The 18,678-nt window shown below is 34.7% G+C and overlaps 1 protein-coding gene across 4 annotated transcripts; it reads left to right on the top strand.

Annotated features, from left to right (window-relative positions):
* Nucleotides 1–427: 427 nt before the first annotated feature.
* LOC143715922 (uncharacterized) lies at nt 428–15,916 on the top strand. Of its 4 annotated transcripts, none has more exons than XM_077207819.1 (20): nt 428–688; nt 1,152–1,532; nt 2,873–3,160; nt 3,235–3,528; nt 4,829–5,209; nt 5,437–5,721; nt 5,816–6,109; nt 7,076–7,111; nt 7,226–7,567; nt 7,662–7,958; nt 8,318–8,435; nt 9,807–9,854; nt 9,958–9,984; nt 10,056–10,118; nt 10,190–10,234; nt 10,350–10,376; nt 10,474–10,518; nt 10,711–10,779; nt 15,577–15,595; nt 15,732–15,916. In XM_077207819.1, the coding sequence occupies exons 1-20, from the start codon at nt 652–654 to the stop codon at nt 15,786–15,788; spliced, it is 3,153 nt and encodes a 1,050-aa protein (XP_077063934.1). In that variant the 5' UTR covers nt 428–651; the 3' UTR covers nt 15,789–15,916. The 4 variants fall into 4 exon arrangements, with proteins under 4 accessions (XP_077063934.1, XP_077063935.1, XP_077063933.1 ...); XM_077207820.1 differs by lacking the exons at nt 15,577–15,595; nt 15,732–15,916 and adding exons at nt 11,201–11,219; nt 11,324–11,904; XM_077207818.1 differs by lacking the exons at nt 15,577–15,595; nt 15,732–15,916 and adding an exon at nt 11,201–11,374.
* Nucleotides 15,917–18,678: the final 2,762 nt, after the last annotated feature.

Genomic DNA, 18,678 nt, shown 5'->3' with positions numbered 1-18,678 from the left:
TCTGAAAGAAGAATGGCATACACACATGACTTCAGGGTGAGTAAATCATGGGCTATTTTTCATTTTTGGGTGAACTATCCCTTTAGGTTCCTTTGGTCCCTCAGTTGCTTATCGGTTGTCTGTGCACTAGCACACTGTTTCATATGTTGGCTTGTTATTCTGAGTTCATAATAAGTCTTATGTTCTTCTATATTCCTCTTCCGTGGATCTAAGCGTTACAACTATCTGCTTAAAATGTTTTTACAAACTGCTTTTATCTTAAAGTAGTGGGATTTAACATGCTACATAAAGCTACCACATAAAGCTAAAACGGTTCACATTAGCTAAAACAAGTTATCGCAAGATCAGCTTTAGATCAGGGATACTGGGGTCCTAAGGTGGGACTCACCTCTTCACTACACCGGCGTAATACTGCAATACTACTCTATACGAGTCCTCGGTTCATTTTCAAAATAAACATATCAATCTCACAGCAACAGACAATGATCTACAGTCAGACAGTTTTCAACATGACTTAAACCAAAGTATCAGATCACTTCTCTATTAAAATTAACATAAGGAAAATAAACTTTTTCTCCCAGAATCACAACTTAACTCAAAATGTATACACAACAACTGTTTTTGATTTTACCTTAAGGCAAACCCTGGACCATGATGAAACCTCTGCTTGTGCATTTGCTTTTACAAGGTATATCATCAATTGTTTTGTTTCTCTTCTTCATAAAGTAGGAGCAACTGATTTATATCTGTCACCGTATATATATATATATATATATTTTTTTTTTTAATTATCTGACTTCTCTGTCTTAATTTCTGAAGATTTCTGTAGCCTTTTCTAATTCTGCTTCTTGGTAATTTCACTAGATCTAATGGTTGCACATTATAAAGTCTGTTGCTATATTTAATGTCATGGATTTGTAGAGCTTTAGTATTTTCATGAGATCAGAAATGGAATTCTTAACCATTCTTAACTTAATTTAAATTTAAAATGATTATATAACTACAATGACTTTTTGACATTCAATATACATTTTCTATTACTTATATGATTGAAAGCCGTACATACTGTATGTTTATGAGAAAAAATAGATAAATATTTTTGAAAAATTTCAGCCATTTATTTTCTCCAAATTTCACCTGTTGTCCCACAGCTGTTCTGCTATATGATATTTTAGCATGGGAAGTGAGAATGCCAAAAGACATTCGTGGCCTCCAAGGTTCCTGTCTGGTTATACCATGTTCTTTCTCTTACACATCATACCCGCCCAAAGACCCACATAGAGTAGTGTGGTATCAGTGGGCCTCTAGAGGTTATCCTTTAGTTTATGATCCATGGAATAAATATGATGTCATTGATAAGTTCAGATGGAAAACTTATTTATATAGAGAATCGAGTTGGGATTGCAGTCTGCTGATTGTCAACCTGGAACAGTCCCACCATGGAGAAACAATATATGCATGGATTGACCCTGAAAATGTTGGATGGCGCACCTACGAATTTTATGATGTCACCTCTACAATTCTTATTGACGGTATGTAAATATTCTTGAAATAATATACTTTTACTATATTCTGTTCTGGCCAACTTCATAGCTTAAACAAAGGCTTAACATAGCACACACTTTCAGAAAAGATCTCCTGAAAGCAGTCTTTATAACTTTAGTGACTTTACAGGTGATTTTCTTCTCAATTCTTTTTTGTAAATCTACAAATAAGAAGAAAAAATATGTATGGACGTTATGTTCACAATTACATACACATTTCCAGCTTAACATTACAGTTTGATTTTGTAGCCAACATAGTTCCTTTTTAACATTATTTTTAGTAATACACGTATCAAGAAATTATATTCAAATGAGTTTATGTACAAACAAAAGAGAAATTAGCATGTCAGTACGCTAAAACATATGACCAATAACGCAAATCTAGTGTGCTTATAACAAAAGTGTACCAATTATCTTGATCTAATAATTCTTAAACACTTTGCATAACTATTTAATATAACGTATAGCCCGTACAGACATATTTTCCAAGGTTTAAATGATGGAATCAATAGCTGATAGGTTGGGAACTGCATTCTTGACTGCGCTCATTGAGAACCAAGTAAACGGCATTAACATATTGCAGTACCTTAAATGTCCAGTGGGAGGCAGAAAAGAAACATATGAGAACGCGTTGGATAGACATATGCAACAGCACACCATAATATCTGTGATTGTCCAACTCTAGTGAAATATTCTGTGGTCAATAACAATAGACACAATAAACTGCTTCAAATGATATTGTCATTTAAAAAATATTGTCAAAACATTGCTAAATATTGTCAAGCATTGTGAAACATGTTCATATGCTGATATGATGAACCACACTGTGTTTATTCTGCTGATATGACCAGAGAGAAACTGACTTGAGATCAGTTGGTTGAAAATAATCCAAAGAGTGAAAAGTGAAGGTAGTTCACTAAGCCCTGGGATCATTCATTTACAGATTGCAGATTTAATGCAATGAAATTCTGACATTTTTAAGTGTCCAAATACTATGGAGCCACTGTATGGTTAACAAAGTGATGTTAAGTACTTGTTCTGTTGATTTGTCCTATCTTGTCAGATGTTGCTACGTCTCATTAAAACAGTAGGTAGCACAATTCGACAGTGAAAAATGCTACCTATCAGACCAGCATCATATTCATGTGGTCTGAGGCTTTATTAACATCCATATCTACCCCTTCCCTAATCCTACCCTTAAACAATGCAGATATTTTTTAAATAAATATTAAATATTGATGTGCGCATGTGCAGTAAGCCCTGGACAATCTGACTGGTATGATGAAATGTCAGGACAGTACTAATTTTAATGTTCCTGTGAATTATAGCAAATCCACAGCAGCCGAGAATCAGTATATATGGAGGTGAAAGGACGGGTGACACCATCACAGTAGCATGTTCGACTTTCCACACGTGTCCATACAGCAAACCAAAAATCATTCTGAATGGCATAGAAGGAACTGATCAATTAGACAATACGCATATTGGAGACGGCCTGTGGAAAATCACTCTGACGAGCAAAGGCTTCGTAAAAGCAGAACGCTTGACTATTAAGTGTTCTGTAACATATTATGGTGACAGAACAGTGACCGCAACAAAATACAAAAGTGCCAAATGTGAGTGAACACAAATATGAACTGCATATTTGAAATGCCACTGGAGATATTACAAGATTTTACTTCAATTTCAGGTGTTCATAATAAAATAACGATTGAGCCTGAACTGGCAGATGTCACAGACGGCGTCGCAAAGAACTTCACTTGTTCCGTCTATCACTCCTGCCAGAGAGTGACTCCAACCATCACATGGAACTATAAGAACATGCAGATCTTAACAGGGAGCAAAACAGTTTCTGGTTTAAATCGCGTCATCTATTCAACCATTACTTTTCAGGGTTCAAAAGATGAACATGGGAAGAAGCTGATATGCACTGCAAAATTTTCTGGAGGAAACAGAGAAACCTCTGTTGTTTTACGTGTACAGCGTAAGTAATTTGTTAGCATAATGTATGACTAGCATATAACATTTAGCATTCGAAATCTGCCTTGTTATAATGTGTGCATACTAAATTGTCGTTAATCAGAACACATTATTTTATTATAAAAACTGTTGTTATGTTTTTTTTAATAATAATAAGAAAAAAAAGAAAAAAAAGGGAAAAAAAAGTGGTTAAAGCACAAACAGCAGTTTACTGCCATTTTTTATTATTCTAGTTATTTACCAAATATCTAATTTTATTTTTTTGGTTAACTTAACTTAATTGTACAATTCTAGTAATCTGTACTATTCCCATACACTGCCTTTGTTACTCAGAACCCAATTTAAAATTAATTAATGGTTTCAGTACCATTTTGTCAAGCAAATAATTGTTTTTGAGGCGGGGCATTTCTTAATAGACTTTTCCCTAATTTCCTCCACTTCTGTAGTTATCTTTCTTCTTAATTGCATTCTCTCATTTTCCAAAGTCATCGTGGATGTTGAATTGCCAATACATTTGAAAAGGTAACCACATTAGTTGACTTCATAAATTGATTTAAAAAAATCACCATTATGGTGGTTAGAAAAATGGATGGACTTCAAAGGAAGATAAGTAAAAGTTGCTTTTAAAAGATGACCAAACACTCCAAACGCACAAACCTTGTGAAACATCATATTTTAGTTGGGTTGATATAATCCCCCATGTAGTTATGACTTTATTTAGCAATTGCTCTAGCTTGAGTCACATGCAGAAATCAACATTTAGCATGCAAAACAGAACAATGGTAACAATTAAATTTGATTTATTATTTATCAATTGTAACAATAACAATTTTATTTGCTGTCTCTCTTATGCTACTGCTGACACAGTACAACAAAAAAGGTAAATAAATTTAAAAAATAAATAAATAATGAAACAAAGCAATTGCTTAATTTATCCATGCCACAATGCACTCTGGGAGTCAGTAATTTTGTGTAGCTATACTAAATCTAAAGTAAATTATCAGATACTCAGTATAGTTCTATTTTAGTTACTCAAACTCGTGTGTAAGTGAACTAAGCGTATGTCAGTACAACATACTATGCTTATTTCACTTTACTTGTTTTTTTTAAGGCAATCGGTTAGCATGTAGCGGCTAATCAGTTGGAAGTCTCACACATTCAAAGAAAATAGCTTCTGTATTGCAAAATAAGGTTGAAAGAAAATTTATTGATGGAAAATCGTAAAGAGAACTTTTTTGAAAAAGTTTGAAAAGTTGCTTAATCTACTACTCAGCCATTAATATTGTGCATAATTTGTCCCACAGGTATTATGCTGTATAAAGATATGGGATGGGAAGTGAGAATGCCGAAAGACATTAAGGGCCTCCAGGGTTCCTGTCTGGTTATACCATGTTCTTTCTCTTACACATCAAACCCACCCAAAGACCCACGTAGAGTTGTGTGGTATCAGTGGGGCTCTGAAGGTTATCCTTTAGTTTATGATTCTCTGCATGCAGATAATGTTATTGAGAAGTTTAGAGGAAAAACTGAGTTATATGGAAACACAAATTGGGATTGCAGTCTGCTGATCAAAAACCTGGAACAGTCCCATCATGGAGAGACACTATACACAAGGATTGACCCTAAACATGTTGCATGGGACACTTATAAATTCTATGAGGTCACCTCCAAAATCCTTGTTGATGGTATGTAAATATTTTTGGAATATTATTCTTTCACTGTAATATCTGTTATTGTCCAACTGTAGTGAAATATTGTGTGGTCAATACAGATAGACAATACAATTATTTACCCAAAATAACTTTATTCTAACCCATTTATTTATTTAACAATTCAAACTAAAAGGCAAGACAGTTCGCCAAACATTTTCAAGTGTATGATGTATTATTTATAATGTTTCTGTCAATTATAGCAAGTCCACCGCAGCCTAGCCTCAGTATTTATGGAGGTGACAGGACGGGTGAAACCATCATAATAGAATGTTCGACTTTCCACGCATGTCCATACAGCAAACCAAACATCACTTTGAACGGTACTGAAGGAAATGACCAAATTAAAGAGGAACATATTAACGGCCTGTGGAAAATCACTCTGACACGCACAGGTGTCGTAAAAGCAGAAAGCCTGACTATTAAATGTTCTGTAACACATCATGGTGTTAAAACAGTGACAGCTACAGAGGTCAAAAGTGCACAATGTAAGTGAAAAATATATACATTTTGTGCTATTAGCAAAAATTACATTTAAAATTTCACAGTTGGAGCCATTTCAAGATTTCACTTAAATTTCAGGTGTTCATGATAAAATAACGATTGAGCCTGAACTGGCAGATGTCACAGAGGGTGTCGCAAAGATTTTCAATTGTTCCGTCTATCACTCCTGCCAGAGAGAGACTCCAACCATCACATGGAACTATGAGAACATGCAGGTCTCAACAAGGAGCAAAACACTCTCTGGTTTAAATCGCATCACTTATTCCAACATAACATTTCTGGGTGCAAAAGAAGACCATGGGAAGAAATTGATTTGCACTGCAACATTTTCTGTAGGAAACGCTGAAACCTCTGTTGTTTTACGTGTACAACGTGAGTAATATGTTAGTATCCTCTATTCGTCTCCTTATTTTGGTGGAATCCCATCTATTTTGGCTAAATTCCTTGCTTGAAAATGTAGTGTAGGAAATATAAGCTGACTACACCACCTCCTTATTTCAGGTCCTCCACAAATCACGATACTTGATTCTAAGTAGTAAACGTAGTTTGTCAAATATCACAATTTATATTATCACAATAATAAAATCCACAGAGGTGATATAGCTCTTCTAAAGACTGAAAGAAGGGTCGGGCCTGATCTTATGCACGTGCTGCCACCTGTAAGAGACACAAGAAGAAAGCAGAAGAACAAACCCACAGCATACACTGCAAACAAGAAGTAACCTTTAATCACCATTACAGTGCCAACCTTCTAAAACAAAGCACACAGCTAATAACTCCACATACCTGTATGAAAGGGTAAAAACACTGCATGTCAAACACAAGTGTCAAGCACAACTTCAGAAACATGCCAATCTCACCATCTGTTGCTGCAACAACTATTTATGCTATCTTGGTCAAATGACTAGCCATCCGCAGCTGAAAGTCCTTGCTGGCCAGTCTCCTCCCACATAAACTTGTTGTTAATCTTCTTTCTTGCATCAATTGGTTTACTAAATCGTTAACTGAACTGGTAATTACTAATGTGAACACGGAAAAATATGTAAAATCACATTTGTTTGGCATTGCATTTTGAAATGTGTATGAATGCAAATGATAACGTAATGCAAGTATGCATTTTATTCTAATGAACTGCAAATGGTTGTGTAAATTAAGTGTAAATTGTCTTCTCTTAAAGACACTTGTCAAACTATTTAAATTACCCAACAATGTTAATATTGAGCCTTGTTACTGCAATTCACATAATTGCGTAAATTAGATTTCAAGCCTAAGGCTCAAATGCGAAAGTTCACTAACGCCAAAACCAAACATAATTGTTTACCCTTGATTCTCTTACAGAGTATCAAAAAACAGTGGATCCAATCCTGAATGAAAGTATGTTTTTCCCCTTCTGTAGCTACTCATATATTTATATTATTGCACTGCACCATATATTGGTTTTCTAATAATACTGATTAATCTATTATATGGTATCATATGTCCTTTTAGCTTATTTCCAATATGAGGCAGATGTGATACCCAAGATCACAGCGTTGCCTCGTTCCTGTGTGGTAATACCGTGCAGTTTTAAAATGGAAGAAGAATATGTCACTCGACTTCGCGTACTTTGGGTCACCAAAAAAGGTGGCTATATGTTCCACACTGACTCACATGACGTCTTAGACAACTTCAAAGGCCGCACAAGGCTCCTCGGAAACCCGGATGAGCAGAACTGCACTGTGGAGATGGATAATGTGCAAACTCATGACAACGGGCCATTCTGCTTCAGAGCAGAAAAAGAAAACGTCAAATACGGTTTCAACAAAAGCTGTGTGTTCATTATTATGCGGGGTTAGGAAATATAACCACTCATTATTGGTTATCAAAATGCTTTTAAAGATGCATTACATCTCATAATAACATATTTGTGTTTCTTGTTAAAAAGCTTCTCCTGACAAACCTGTGATGTCATCCCTCCCTGAAGACATCGAGCCCGGGACACGCGTCACCGTCAAATGCTCAGTCAACCACACATGCTCCTCTCACCCTCCCAAAATCAGCTGGAGCGTCCCAACAGCCCAAGAAACTATCAGCCACAATCACATGGGTGGAGGCGTCTGGGAAACAGTGTCCGCTGTGACCTTCATTCCAACTGGATATGAAGATAAAGATGAAATTGTCTGCAGTGCCACATTTTGGGGTGGTAAAACACAGAATAATACTGCCATCCTGAGTGTTAAGAGTGAGTATCAACTTATACAGTTACATCCAAGATGTTTTAGAGGATCTCTGATTGTATACATCAGAGGTCTTAAATCCTGCTCCTGGAGGGCCACTGTCCTGCAGAGTTTAGTTCCAACCCTAATCCAGCACACCTGAATCAGCTCATTAAGCTCTTCAGGATCGCTTGAATATACAAAGGCAGGTGTGCTGAAGCAGGTTGGAACTAAACTCTGCAGGACAGTGGCCCTCCAGGAGCAGGATTGAAAACCTCTGGTATACATGTTAACGAAAACAGCTTATACATTGGTCAATGTTTTAATATGACTATTCAAGAAGAAACAACTTCATGATGTCTGAGAGATGTATCTTTCATTTTAGAAACTAGAGTTAAAGAGAACAAATTGGAGACTTTCGGGCTTTATGCCATTGCTCCATCACTTGTGTTCATCCTCATTTGTGTACTTGCTGGAGTCTGCATTTACAAGAGACGACACAGGTAACTGATTTATCATCCTTCAGAATTTCTGTATTTACATTTGAGGTCTCTAACTCAAACTAGATGCCAAACAGAAAGTGAGGCAGTGTCTTAAAAATGCTTTAAGTAAATTAAACAAAACTTTGGGCCCTATCATACACCTGGTGCAGTGCAGGGTGCAATATTTTAAGAGCGCGTTAGTAATGTGCGCCTATAGGCTGGTCCACAACGCGCGTACACTCTGCTTATTACACACACTGTGTGTAATAAGCAGAGTGTACTCACACAGGGCGCAATGCAACAGCACACAAACTTGCCAAATATTAAAAATAAAAGGATATCAATGTAAAAGATTAATATTGTGTACACGCAGATCCGTTTCCTCTCTGGAGAAGCATTCAGTCTTTCCACTTGCAAATTCCGCCATGTAAATAGCAAATCCGCCATGGCGTGAGCGCAACTGGCTTTTAAAGGGAATGGCATATGAGACTCTTATTGTTTTTTTGCACGTTATGCTCAAAATCACACCCATTACTCATTAAGAGAATAGGGACAACCCTTTTAGACCATGCGCCGGGTGCGCTGACTATTTTTCCCATCGTTAAACTAGCAAAGGTGGATTTGGACACTTCCTTAGTGCACTTGCGCCGTGTGCTTTATACCATGTGCTTACATCGTTAAAATAGGGCCCTTAGTGTATGTCATCACCATCCTGAAACTACTTTAAGCAGTATGGACACATCGCCACCTACTGGTCAATAAACCTTGATGTCTCCCTGTGAAGAAAATCAAGCCTTTATTGTGGTTTATATGTCTACGTTGTGTTTTAAATATGCTCTAAGACAAACCATGTACAAATTCATGTGTCAACACCATTGCTGAGTATTTTCTCCTTAAAACTCCAGTGAACCAAAGACAGTCTCAATATCGCACTTTGAAATCGCTGGTGTTTCTGATGTCACAAACCACCTTGTAACCAATAATGTCAACATGTGATCGACAACAATTGGATTTCTGAGCTTGTGTGAGTGAGTCGAGGCGGGGCTAATTTCCATATTCATAGATCCACGTATACTAAATGAGGCAAGCGTGTAGAGTTACATTAAAGCTATTTTAAGGTATGAAGAATTTTTTTCAAGGAAAAAAAAGTTTAAATATGTAATTTTGGTGATCAAAGATTTTTTTTAAGGGATACAATTATACTGACTACAGGGGGACTTTAAGAATTGATTTTTTAAGTTAAAAAAAGTGGGCCTAAAATCATAAAACTCTTTAATGACAAAAGGTTGTCTTTGGATTCATTAGGACATACTAAGTAAATTTAAATATGGATCTGTTTTCATCAGTCAGCATTGCCAGCGTCTCATTTTACATTGTCATTATTGATTGTAGACAACCCTGTCAAGATATGCAAGGATCACAAACACAGTCTGAACATAGGTATGTGTGACACGTTTATTTCATCAAATTGCACTGATTAAATCATGTTAAAACCTTTAATTGGATAATAAAGTGACCATTTTAACCATATTCTCTGATGTAGGAGATCAGTTTGGAACAGATTCTCAAGGTTGGAGTTTTATTTACTGAATTTACATTTGTATCTTTGTATTTGTTCCTGAGACTAATTTTTTTTTTCAGTCATTTTAATATGCCTGATGGTAGAGCAGCTTGGAATAACAGGGGAAACAGGGGTGATATCAGGCAAGTACAACATAAAAAGGTAAACAAAAAAGGTCTTTGTGTCCAATGCACTAAACTTGTGTAATCTACAGGTACACTGGAAATGCTCCTGAAAGACCACCGAAGCCTGAACAAAGGCAGGTTGAAATAATTATAATATTACAACAACAAAAAAAACATAAACTATGCACAAATTATGTTTGTAATCATACCATTTTACATCACTTGACTAAATGTTACATCTCTCAACAGACGGAGCATCTGGAGCCGATTTTCTAGGTAATCAATATTTACATTTTTGACACAATATTGTGTAATGCGTTTCATTTTTAAATCATAAAACCTTCATATTCGATAACTTTGTTCTCTTTTTTAGACACCAATCACCCAGAAACAATGCAAATCTCGGAGCAGGATACAAGTTAGTTTTTTATTCTTAAAAAAAAAAAAAAGAATTCAGTAAAAAAAAAAAATGTTTCTAAACATTTTAGATTTTACAGTATACCTTTACATAAAAACACCAAACATATCTTTGTATATTACAAATAGTAATATACAAAGACCAAAGCAGATGACCAAAGCAGCATCACTGATGAACCTTCTCTCTTCACAGGGCAAACAACACATGTATTGTGTCAGAAAACACGCCTTTCTCCAAACCTCATATCCCATCACCAAAGAGGTACAGTGCATTTTAACCACATATGAGTCCCTCAAGGTCTAAATTCATTATATTCACCATACACATAAAATAATACTGTTATTATGCAGTCTATGAAATGTTATTGTTAATGTTATAATAAAAGTGTCAAAAGGCCCCATGCCACTTCGGAGTTTGGTTCTTTAACATTGTTTGTTATAATGAAAAAAAAAAAAAAAAGCAGAATTTGTGATAGCTGCTTTTTAATCATTATGAATATTTCTTTCAATTTCAGAAGCATTGTATGTGTCCCTCTCCATTGTCATATGATAGATAAGTTAAATAAATAATAAACAAACAAACAGTAAATCATAGTTAGGTTTTATCATTAGGTTAACAGTTGTTATGATGAATGCAAACATTTCTGTGATTTTTAAAATCTTTTTTTCCACATGCATCTCAGTGATCCAAAATCCTACCATGTGAGTATACATGTATCACTTCATTTCCTCTTTTACAGCATGAAAAACATTCCATTTCTGTGATTTCAAATTGACCTCTTTGTCTCTTTAAATTTTCCTTTAAGGGTTATGATAAAAATGCTGCTTGCTCCAACCTATATGGAAATGTCAGATGATCATTGACTCCCGATCACATCATTTCCCTGTCCTGTCCCTCTGTTCAACATTGTTTTATAAATGACAACACGAAATGGATATGGAAATATGAAAAAAACCTTTATATATATAAAAAATTTTTTATGATCTTATGCTTTTTTTAATTACAAATATAATTAAAAAATCTGTTTTTGAGTCTGTAGTTTGTATTGACTTTAACTTGCTTTCATGCTTCATGCATTATCCTGTATACGAAATGTATTACGGAAAAAAAATATATTTTCTGGAAAACAAAATATCTCTTTTAATGATCTTATGCTTTAGGGTGTTGAAACGTAAATACATACAAAGTCTGTTTTTGAGTCTGTAGTTTGTATTGACTTTAACATGCTTTCATGCTTCATACATTATTCTGTATACGAAATATATTACGAAAAAAAAAAATATTACGAAAAAAAAAATATCTTTTTTTATCACAACCAATTTTTTGTTTTTTGCATGAAAGTTATCCTTGTATTACCTGTCTTTAAAATAAAGAAACATACGTTTGGCTTGAGTGTTCACAGTTCAGTCATTTCAAGTTTTTTTTTTGAAAGTGTAGACATCCAAGCACCATATATATATATATAAAATTAAATTTTGATACAATATATTCTCCCCCAATCCACTTGTTTGAGCGAGGGACTAAAACCATTATAAAAAGGGAAATGATTTGTTACATTGAAGCAAAAAATAGACGATTAATCATCTATTTTGAAGCCACTTTCACTTCTCAGTTTGGTAGCTTCTTGTGGTAACAGGGCACAGCTGGAAACATCCAAAGATTGGCAAAAAGTAGACAAAAAAACCCTGCAATTTAACTTGGACACCAGTAAAGGTCCCTAAAGAGGCATTTCCATTATCAAGACGTGCTCGACAGAACACTGTATTGCTAACATTTAGTTTATTTATTATAAAACAGCAATCGTTTTGAGTGGGAGTATGACAGGACCTTTGTTATTTCATCTACTTGTCCAAGGTACAGTGTGTTTTCTTTAACATTTACATTTCTCCTTCTTTACGTTCATCCATCAAATTAAAGAAAATCATTAAATCACTTAAGAATGATAAATGCTACACGCGTAAAAGTATTGCAAAAGTTCCAAAATTGCCAAAAAAAAAATTGAGCAAGAAAGCAAATAACAGTTCAAAAAACAATATGCTATTTAAATGACTATTGACCAGAATTAAGAATTAAGTATAATAATCGCACCCTTCAGTCACATATACCAATGCTGGCAAGTGTATTGACCCAAATTTTTACATTTGGCTATTTTTTCTTATATTGTAGTCTATTATGTAGGCTAGTAGTAGTAGTAGTAATAATAATAATAATAATAATAATAATAATAATAATAATAATAATAATAATATGCCTGTTGAGAATTAAAACAATGACTGCTTAAATACTCATTAATGACCCCAACTTTTGTCCCACAGGTGTTCTGCTGTTTGATACTTTAGCATGGGAAGTGAAAATGCCAAAAGACATTCGTGGCCTCCAGGGTTCCTGTCTGGTTATACCATGTTCTTTCTCTTACACATCAAACCCACCCAAAGACCCACGTAGAGTTGTGTGGTATCAGTGGGTCTCCAAAGGTTATCCTTTAGTTTATGATCCCTTGCATCCAGACAATGTCATTGAGAAGTTTAGAGGAAAAACTGATTTATATGGAAAATCGAGTTGGGATTGCAGTCTGCTGATCAAAAACCTGGAACACACCCATCATGTGGAGACACTGTATGCATGGATTGACCCTGAAAATGTTGGATGGCGCACCTATGCATTTTATGAAGTCACCTCCACAATTGTAGTTGATGGCAAGTACAATAATGTCTAAGTTTACTCTCCTGATCTGTTTATGAGAGTAGGTTGCCTAATTGTTACACTTCTGCCATTTGTAGCAAGCCCAGAGCCGCCCAGCATCAATATTTATGGAGGTGAAAGGATGGGTGAGACTATTACAATAACATGTTCAACTTTCCACACGTGTCCATACAGCAAACCAAACATAATTTTGAACGGTACTGAAGGAACTGATCAATTAGACAATGAGTATCTTAAAGACGGCCTGTGGAAAATCACTCTGACACGCACAAGTGTCATAAAGGCAGAAAGCTCCACTATTGAGTGTTCTGTAACACATCATGGTGGCGTAACAGTGAAAGCTTCAAAAAGTAAAAGTGGACAGTGTAAGTGATCTATGTTTATATGCATGTTTACACTAAAGGGCCTTTTGAATCATTAGTTATGATACTTTATGATGTCCATTAATAAGGATTAATCTAATAATTTTAGCCACTTTCCATTATGAGGCAGACAAAAGTGTTGGACTGAAGCTTGTATGGCTTCAATACCTAGTGCCCTCACTTGTGTTTCTCCTCGCGTGCATACTTGGTGGAGTCATCATATACAAGAGACGACACAGGTATTTGTATGTGTGTGTTTCTTTAGGTTGATACTTATTCTTTATAAAAGTTGTAGACCTGTGTATCTATGTATTTCTCTTCAGCGAACATGTTTAGGTTCTCATATTGTCATTATTGATTGTAGACAGCCTCATACACAAGGGTCAATAACACAATTTGAACAGAGGTAAGTTAGTATTGTATATTCAATTATTATATTCATTTTCTTGAAAACCTATTGATTCATGCTATAGCCAACAATCTTAACATTTCTTAAACACTATCTTTTTCTCTGATGTAGGAGATCATGTTGGAATAGATTTTCAAGGTTGGAATTTTCTTTATTGAATTTAATTTATTTTTAAGTATCTTTATTTGGTCATGAGACTAAATTTTACATTTCTCCACCAGACAAATGAGTATGTCTGAAAGAAGTGCAGTTAAGACAAACAGGGAACACAGGCGTGACGTCAAGTTCAACATACAAGGGTAAAATATAAGTTTGATTTACTTAGTGCTGGTTTACTGTATGTTACTAGTTCAAATATCTCTAATGCACTAGCTGGTGTCATCTACAGTAGTTACTGGACAGACTGGTCGTTTATGTTTTAGTGGTTTTGAATTTTTAGTAAATCTTTCTGCAGATGACATTGTTACACCAGTAGCTGGCGACAAGTGACTGTCTATATGGGTGATTCACTAAATCGTTCAATTGGGTGACTTGCTCAAATCATCCATTAATTCCAGAACCAAACAAGTGATTCACTGAATTCAAAAATGCATGTTAGCATACTTATTTTACTATTTCTTTTATAGAAAAATAAGGGCTGCGTCCGAAATCGCATAACTCTCTTGAGTAGGTACTTATTTTGAACAAGTAATTACTTTCCGACCGCTAAAAACAGTATGTTCTATATAGTATGAATGTGTGAGTATAAATGTAATCTAGATGTATACATTCACCTTACTGTCATTATCATGTGGCCTACCAGTGTCAGTTGCAGCACTTCACTGCCATTCACAAATCCTCTCCCGTGGCCTTATGGGATAGTAAATTGTCATCGTATGCACACTTCACATTCTCGCCGGAAGTAATAGGTCATACGAGTACTTTTTGCCAACTCTTTTACTGTACTGTGAATTCGGACATACTTCTTCTGTTGTTTTTTGCCTATAGTATAGGAAAGCATGCGATTTCAGATGCAGCCACCGTAAAAGTAGTAAGAGTCATGTGCTTTGTGGTTCCAAATTGAGTAATTGTCTTTATGAGTGAATCATTTTTTCCATTATTTATTCATTCAAAAACAACATTGTTTGTGAGTCATAGTCCAACCGATTCGTTAAAAACTATGATTTATTCATAACGCCACTTTATGTGCACTCAATATTTACTTTTGGTTTATTGTTGTTTAAAATTTATACGTTTAAAAGTGCCTATAAGTGTTGTATCAAAGCAGTAATATTTCAATCGTGAAAATTATTAACACATTGCTGGAGTCTTATGATAAGGCCTCTTGAAGTGGCATTACTTTTAAGAAAAATGTTCTCTATACAGAACCAACACATGTGGAAACAAGCCTTTCTCCAAACCTCGTATGCCATCACCAAAGAGGTAAAGTGCATTTGAACCACCTTTGTTACACAGCAAAATAAGACCTTTGTATTCAGTCTATGAGCAGAGTGTTGCCATGCCACATTTAACTGAACTGGTGCCAGGATGAATGCAGATATTTATGTATTTGTGTTTTTCATTCTTTTTCACCATGCACCTCAGTGAGCCAAAATCCTATTCAGTGAGTATATCATTTATTTTTACCGTTATTAAACTGTGGAAAACATATTCAGAATCTATGATTTCAAATGCTGTCTTGAAACATATTATTTTCTGACCTTTTTATCCCTGTTTGTTCCCCCCTTAAAAACATGAAGGATTATGATGCTGAATACACTAACATGGATGAACTCAACATGTATGGAAACATCTGATGATAAGAACAAGTTTCTGTTCATACACACAGCAAAAAAAAAAAAAAAAAAAAAATACATCATATAGTATACTTTTAGAAATATAGTCACACTCTGTTCATGTATTATTGAGAATATATCCATAAATAAATATAGCATTAGAAACTAGATCACTTGCTGTAGTTCATCATGGAGAGCTCGTACACACTAGTATCACTTCTATACTTGCTATATATCATCCGAAATAAATCATAAGGAAGGTCATCTGATGTGTTCTCCAAATAACTAATTTGCATTTGTTCCAGGCATTAATAGACCAAAGATCATAGGTGTCAGTATCTTTTCATATCTGCTAACTTGCCGTTGCAGTCAGAGACAGTCCTCTACAGAAACCAAATATGCTTGCTTTCACAACAATTGTGACATTAGAAGAATTTGCAAGATAGAGAACAAACACTAAATCTATCATATTTAATAGCCTAAGTCCATTTATCACATGTCTCAAAAGATCATCATAATATTTTTAATTGACTACACAAGGGGTTTTCAACATCAAGGACTGTCAGGGGAGCCTGGCTATTGGTAGAATTTCTAGGCCTACTATTCCAATCCCAAAACAATTCAGAGAGGTGTTTATTATAAATAAAAAAGAAGAAAATAACCGAAAAGTGGAAATAAAGTAACTAAGGAGTAGGCAATAGATCATTAACTGATTTTGAATGTGGTGTTCTTACGTTTATCGGACGAGCTGGCACATCGACCACAATGTGTGCAGTTCATATTGCTATCACGCTCAAAGCCTCCTGGACCTTCGAGGATACCAGTAGATAATAAGCAGGTTCAATATACTAAGAGATATGTCTCATCAAAGTGGTGGTGGGATCAACGAACTACAAACCAAAATGCTTTCTCAGTAAAAACTACATTACAATACCCAAACAAAAAGTGCCACAAATTCTCAAGACAAGAATACAGAGGTCTTCAACCCTGCTCCTGGGGACCCATCAAACACACCTGAACCAACTGATCAAGCTCTTCAGGATAGCTTGAAAGTCACAGGCAGGCATGCTGAAGTTGGTTGGAAATAAACTTTGCAGGATAGGTGGTCTTCACGAGCAGGGTTGAAGACCTCTGCTCTAGAGCACTGCATTGACAGTATATATGTAGGCCAACCCAAAACTTAGCATCACCCTGGTTCCCACAAAATTTATTTTAAAAAATAAACTTGCAGAAATGCAACAATAACAAAGTAAGAAGAAGAACAGAACGGATTTCCAGAAATGTGATTTGAATATTTAGCTTGAAACGGATTTGTAAAAAAATTTCATGTGCTACTTTCTTTTTTTTTTTTTTTTCTTTTTTTTTTTTGGCATTCACACTTGCGAAAATATAATCTCATTCCAGATATGCACAAAAATGAATTTGGATTGACGGTATGAAACCGTTTTCTGTGTGTAGACTCAGAGGAAATCCTGCTCTCCCCTTATCAAGAAACACATATTTGATAGGTTGAATAGGTATTAATTTTGCTCTAGTTGGTTCACATCCACTTCTCTTGTTTACACAGAGGACTACTGAGAAGGTAAGAATTAAAAAGGAAAGTATGTTACAGTGCTTTATGAAAAATTGTTTTAAACTGTAATTATTCTGGTGGTCAAAGGGCTCAAGAAACACAAAAATAGAAATTATTATACGAAAAACTATCATTTAGGTGGTAAACTAGTCTAAATAACTAAACTCTTAAAAATGAAATGTTCCAAAAGTGTGTTTTGAAGTGAATGCAATAGAAGAACCATTCTGAGTTCCCCAAAGAACATTATACAGTTTTTAAAAGAACCATTTTTCAGCGAGAAGAACATTTTAATAATCTAAATAACTATTTTCCTCTATAAAGAACCTTTTGTGCAATGGAAAAGTTTGGATGTTAAAGGTACCCTTGATAACACTTTATATGAAGCTTTATATAATGAATTATAGCTCAATTTATACTTATTTATAAGCAAGTATTGCTATTTTATAAATATATTTATAGAGACTCATTAAGACCTACTGCATTATAAGAACCGTTATAGTTACATTTATATTATTTTTATAATTACTTATAAGTCATGCTTTTTCTTTCCAAATGCGCACTCATAATCCATATTATACACTGATGTATAAGTATTAATTAGTCAGTTATGGTTCCATGAATGTATTTATAAAGATGCAACCTGCATTGCTATAATGTTATTATATTATAGTTGCAATTACGTAATTGGTACAGCAAACAAGTGTATCTGGAACTATTTGATATTTGTTCATTATATAACTGTCAAAGGACGTTTTTTATCGAGATGTGTTTTTAAGTTTTTTGTTAAATTCATGTCAATTTGAGTTCATTCGATTTGAAAAAAAAGTGATGTTCAGAAGCTGATTTTTATAATGTGTGTCATTTGAATGTTTAAAATTATGTTTAAAATCTTTAAGTAAGATTTACGTAGAAAAGGTAATGTCACATGACCCGGTTGAGTTTGTAGCGGGTGGCTGACAATGGCACGAAAGACTTGTAAAGTACTAATGCATATTTTGAATATTAGATATGTTTATTTCTTGTAGTTTTCACTGTGTATGCTGTCAAAAAAGAGAGTGAGACAAATACACAACGAAAGACATCTGTATGAACCGTGACCTTTTTCATTAGGCCAGTGCAGATTTATAAATCAAGCATGGGCTTCATAGAAAGTGTTACCAAGGGATAATTATTAAAAAAATTAAAGCGAGATGTCCATTGTTATTCAATGCTGAACTGCAAAATGTTTTATATATTTTTAACAATTACAGTTAATTTGAACTGTTGTTTTTGTAATGATCCAGGAACATGAAAGGACCTCTGTATCTTCATTTACTTTTCCAAGGTACAGTGTCTGTT

This window comes from Siphateles boraxobius, unplaced genomic scaffold, assembly GCF_051911475.1.
Source record: "Siphateles boraxobius isolate OS27281-9 unplaced genomic scaffold, OSU_SipBor_1 6, whole genome shotgun sequence".
Classification (NCBI taxonomy): domain Eukaryota; kingdom Metazoa; phylum Chordata; class Actinopteri; order Cypriniformes; family Leuciscidae; genus Siphateles; species Siphateles boraxobius.
Note: the sequence above shows the minus strand (reverse complement) of the source record. Positions and strands in the feature narration are given on the sequence as shown.

Bases quoted from the DNA above. Each gene is read 5' to 3' on its own strand.
- LOC143715922 (XM_077207818.1), top strand. From the start codon at position 652: ATGATGAAACCTCTGCTTGTGCATTTGCTTTTACAAG. The intron at 5,210-5,436 runs GTATGTAAATAT...TGTCAATTATAG, and splicing joins CTCCAAAATCCTTGTTGATG to CAAGTCCACCGCAGCCTAGC. The intron at 7,112-7,225 runs GTATGTTTTTCC...ATGTCCTTTTAG, and splicing joins GGATCCAATCCTGAATGAAA to CTTATTTCCAATATGAGGCA.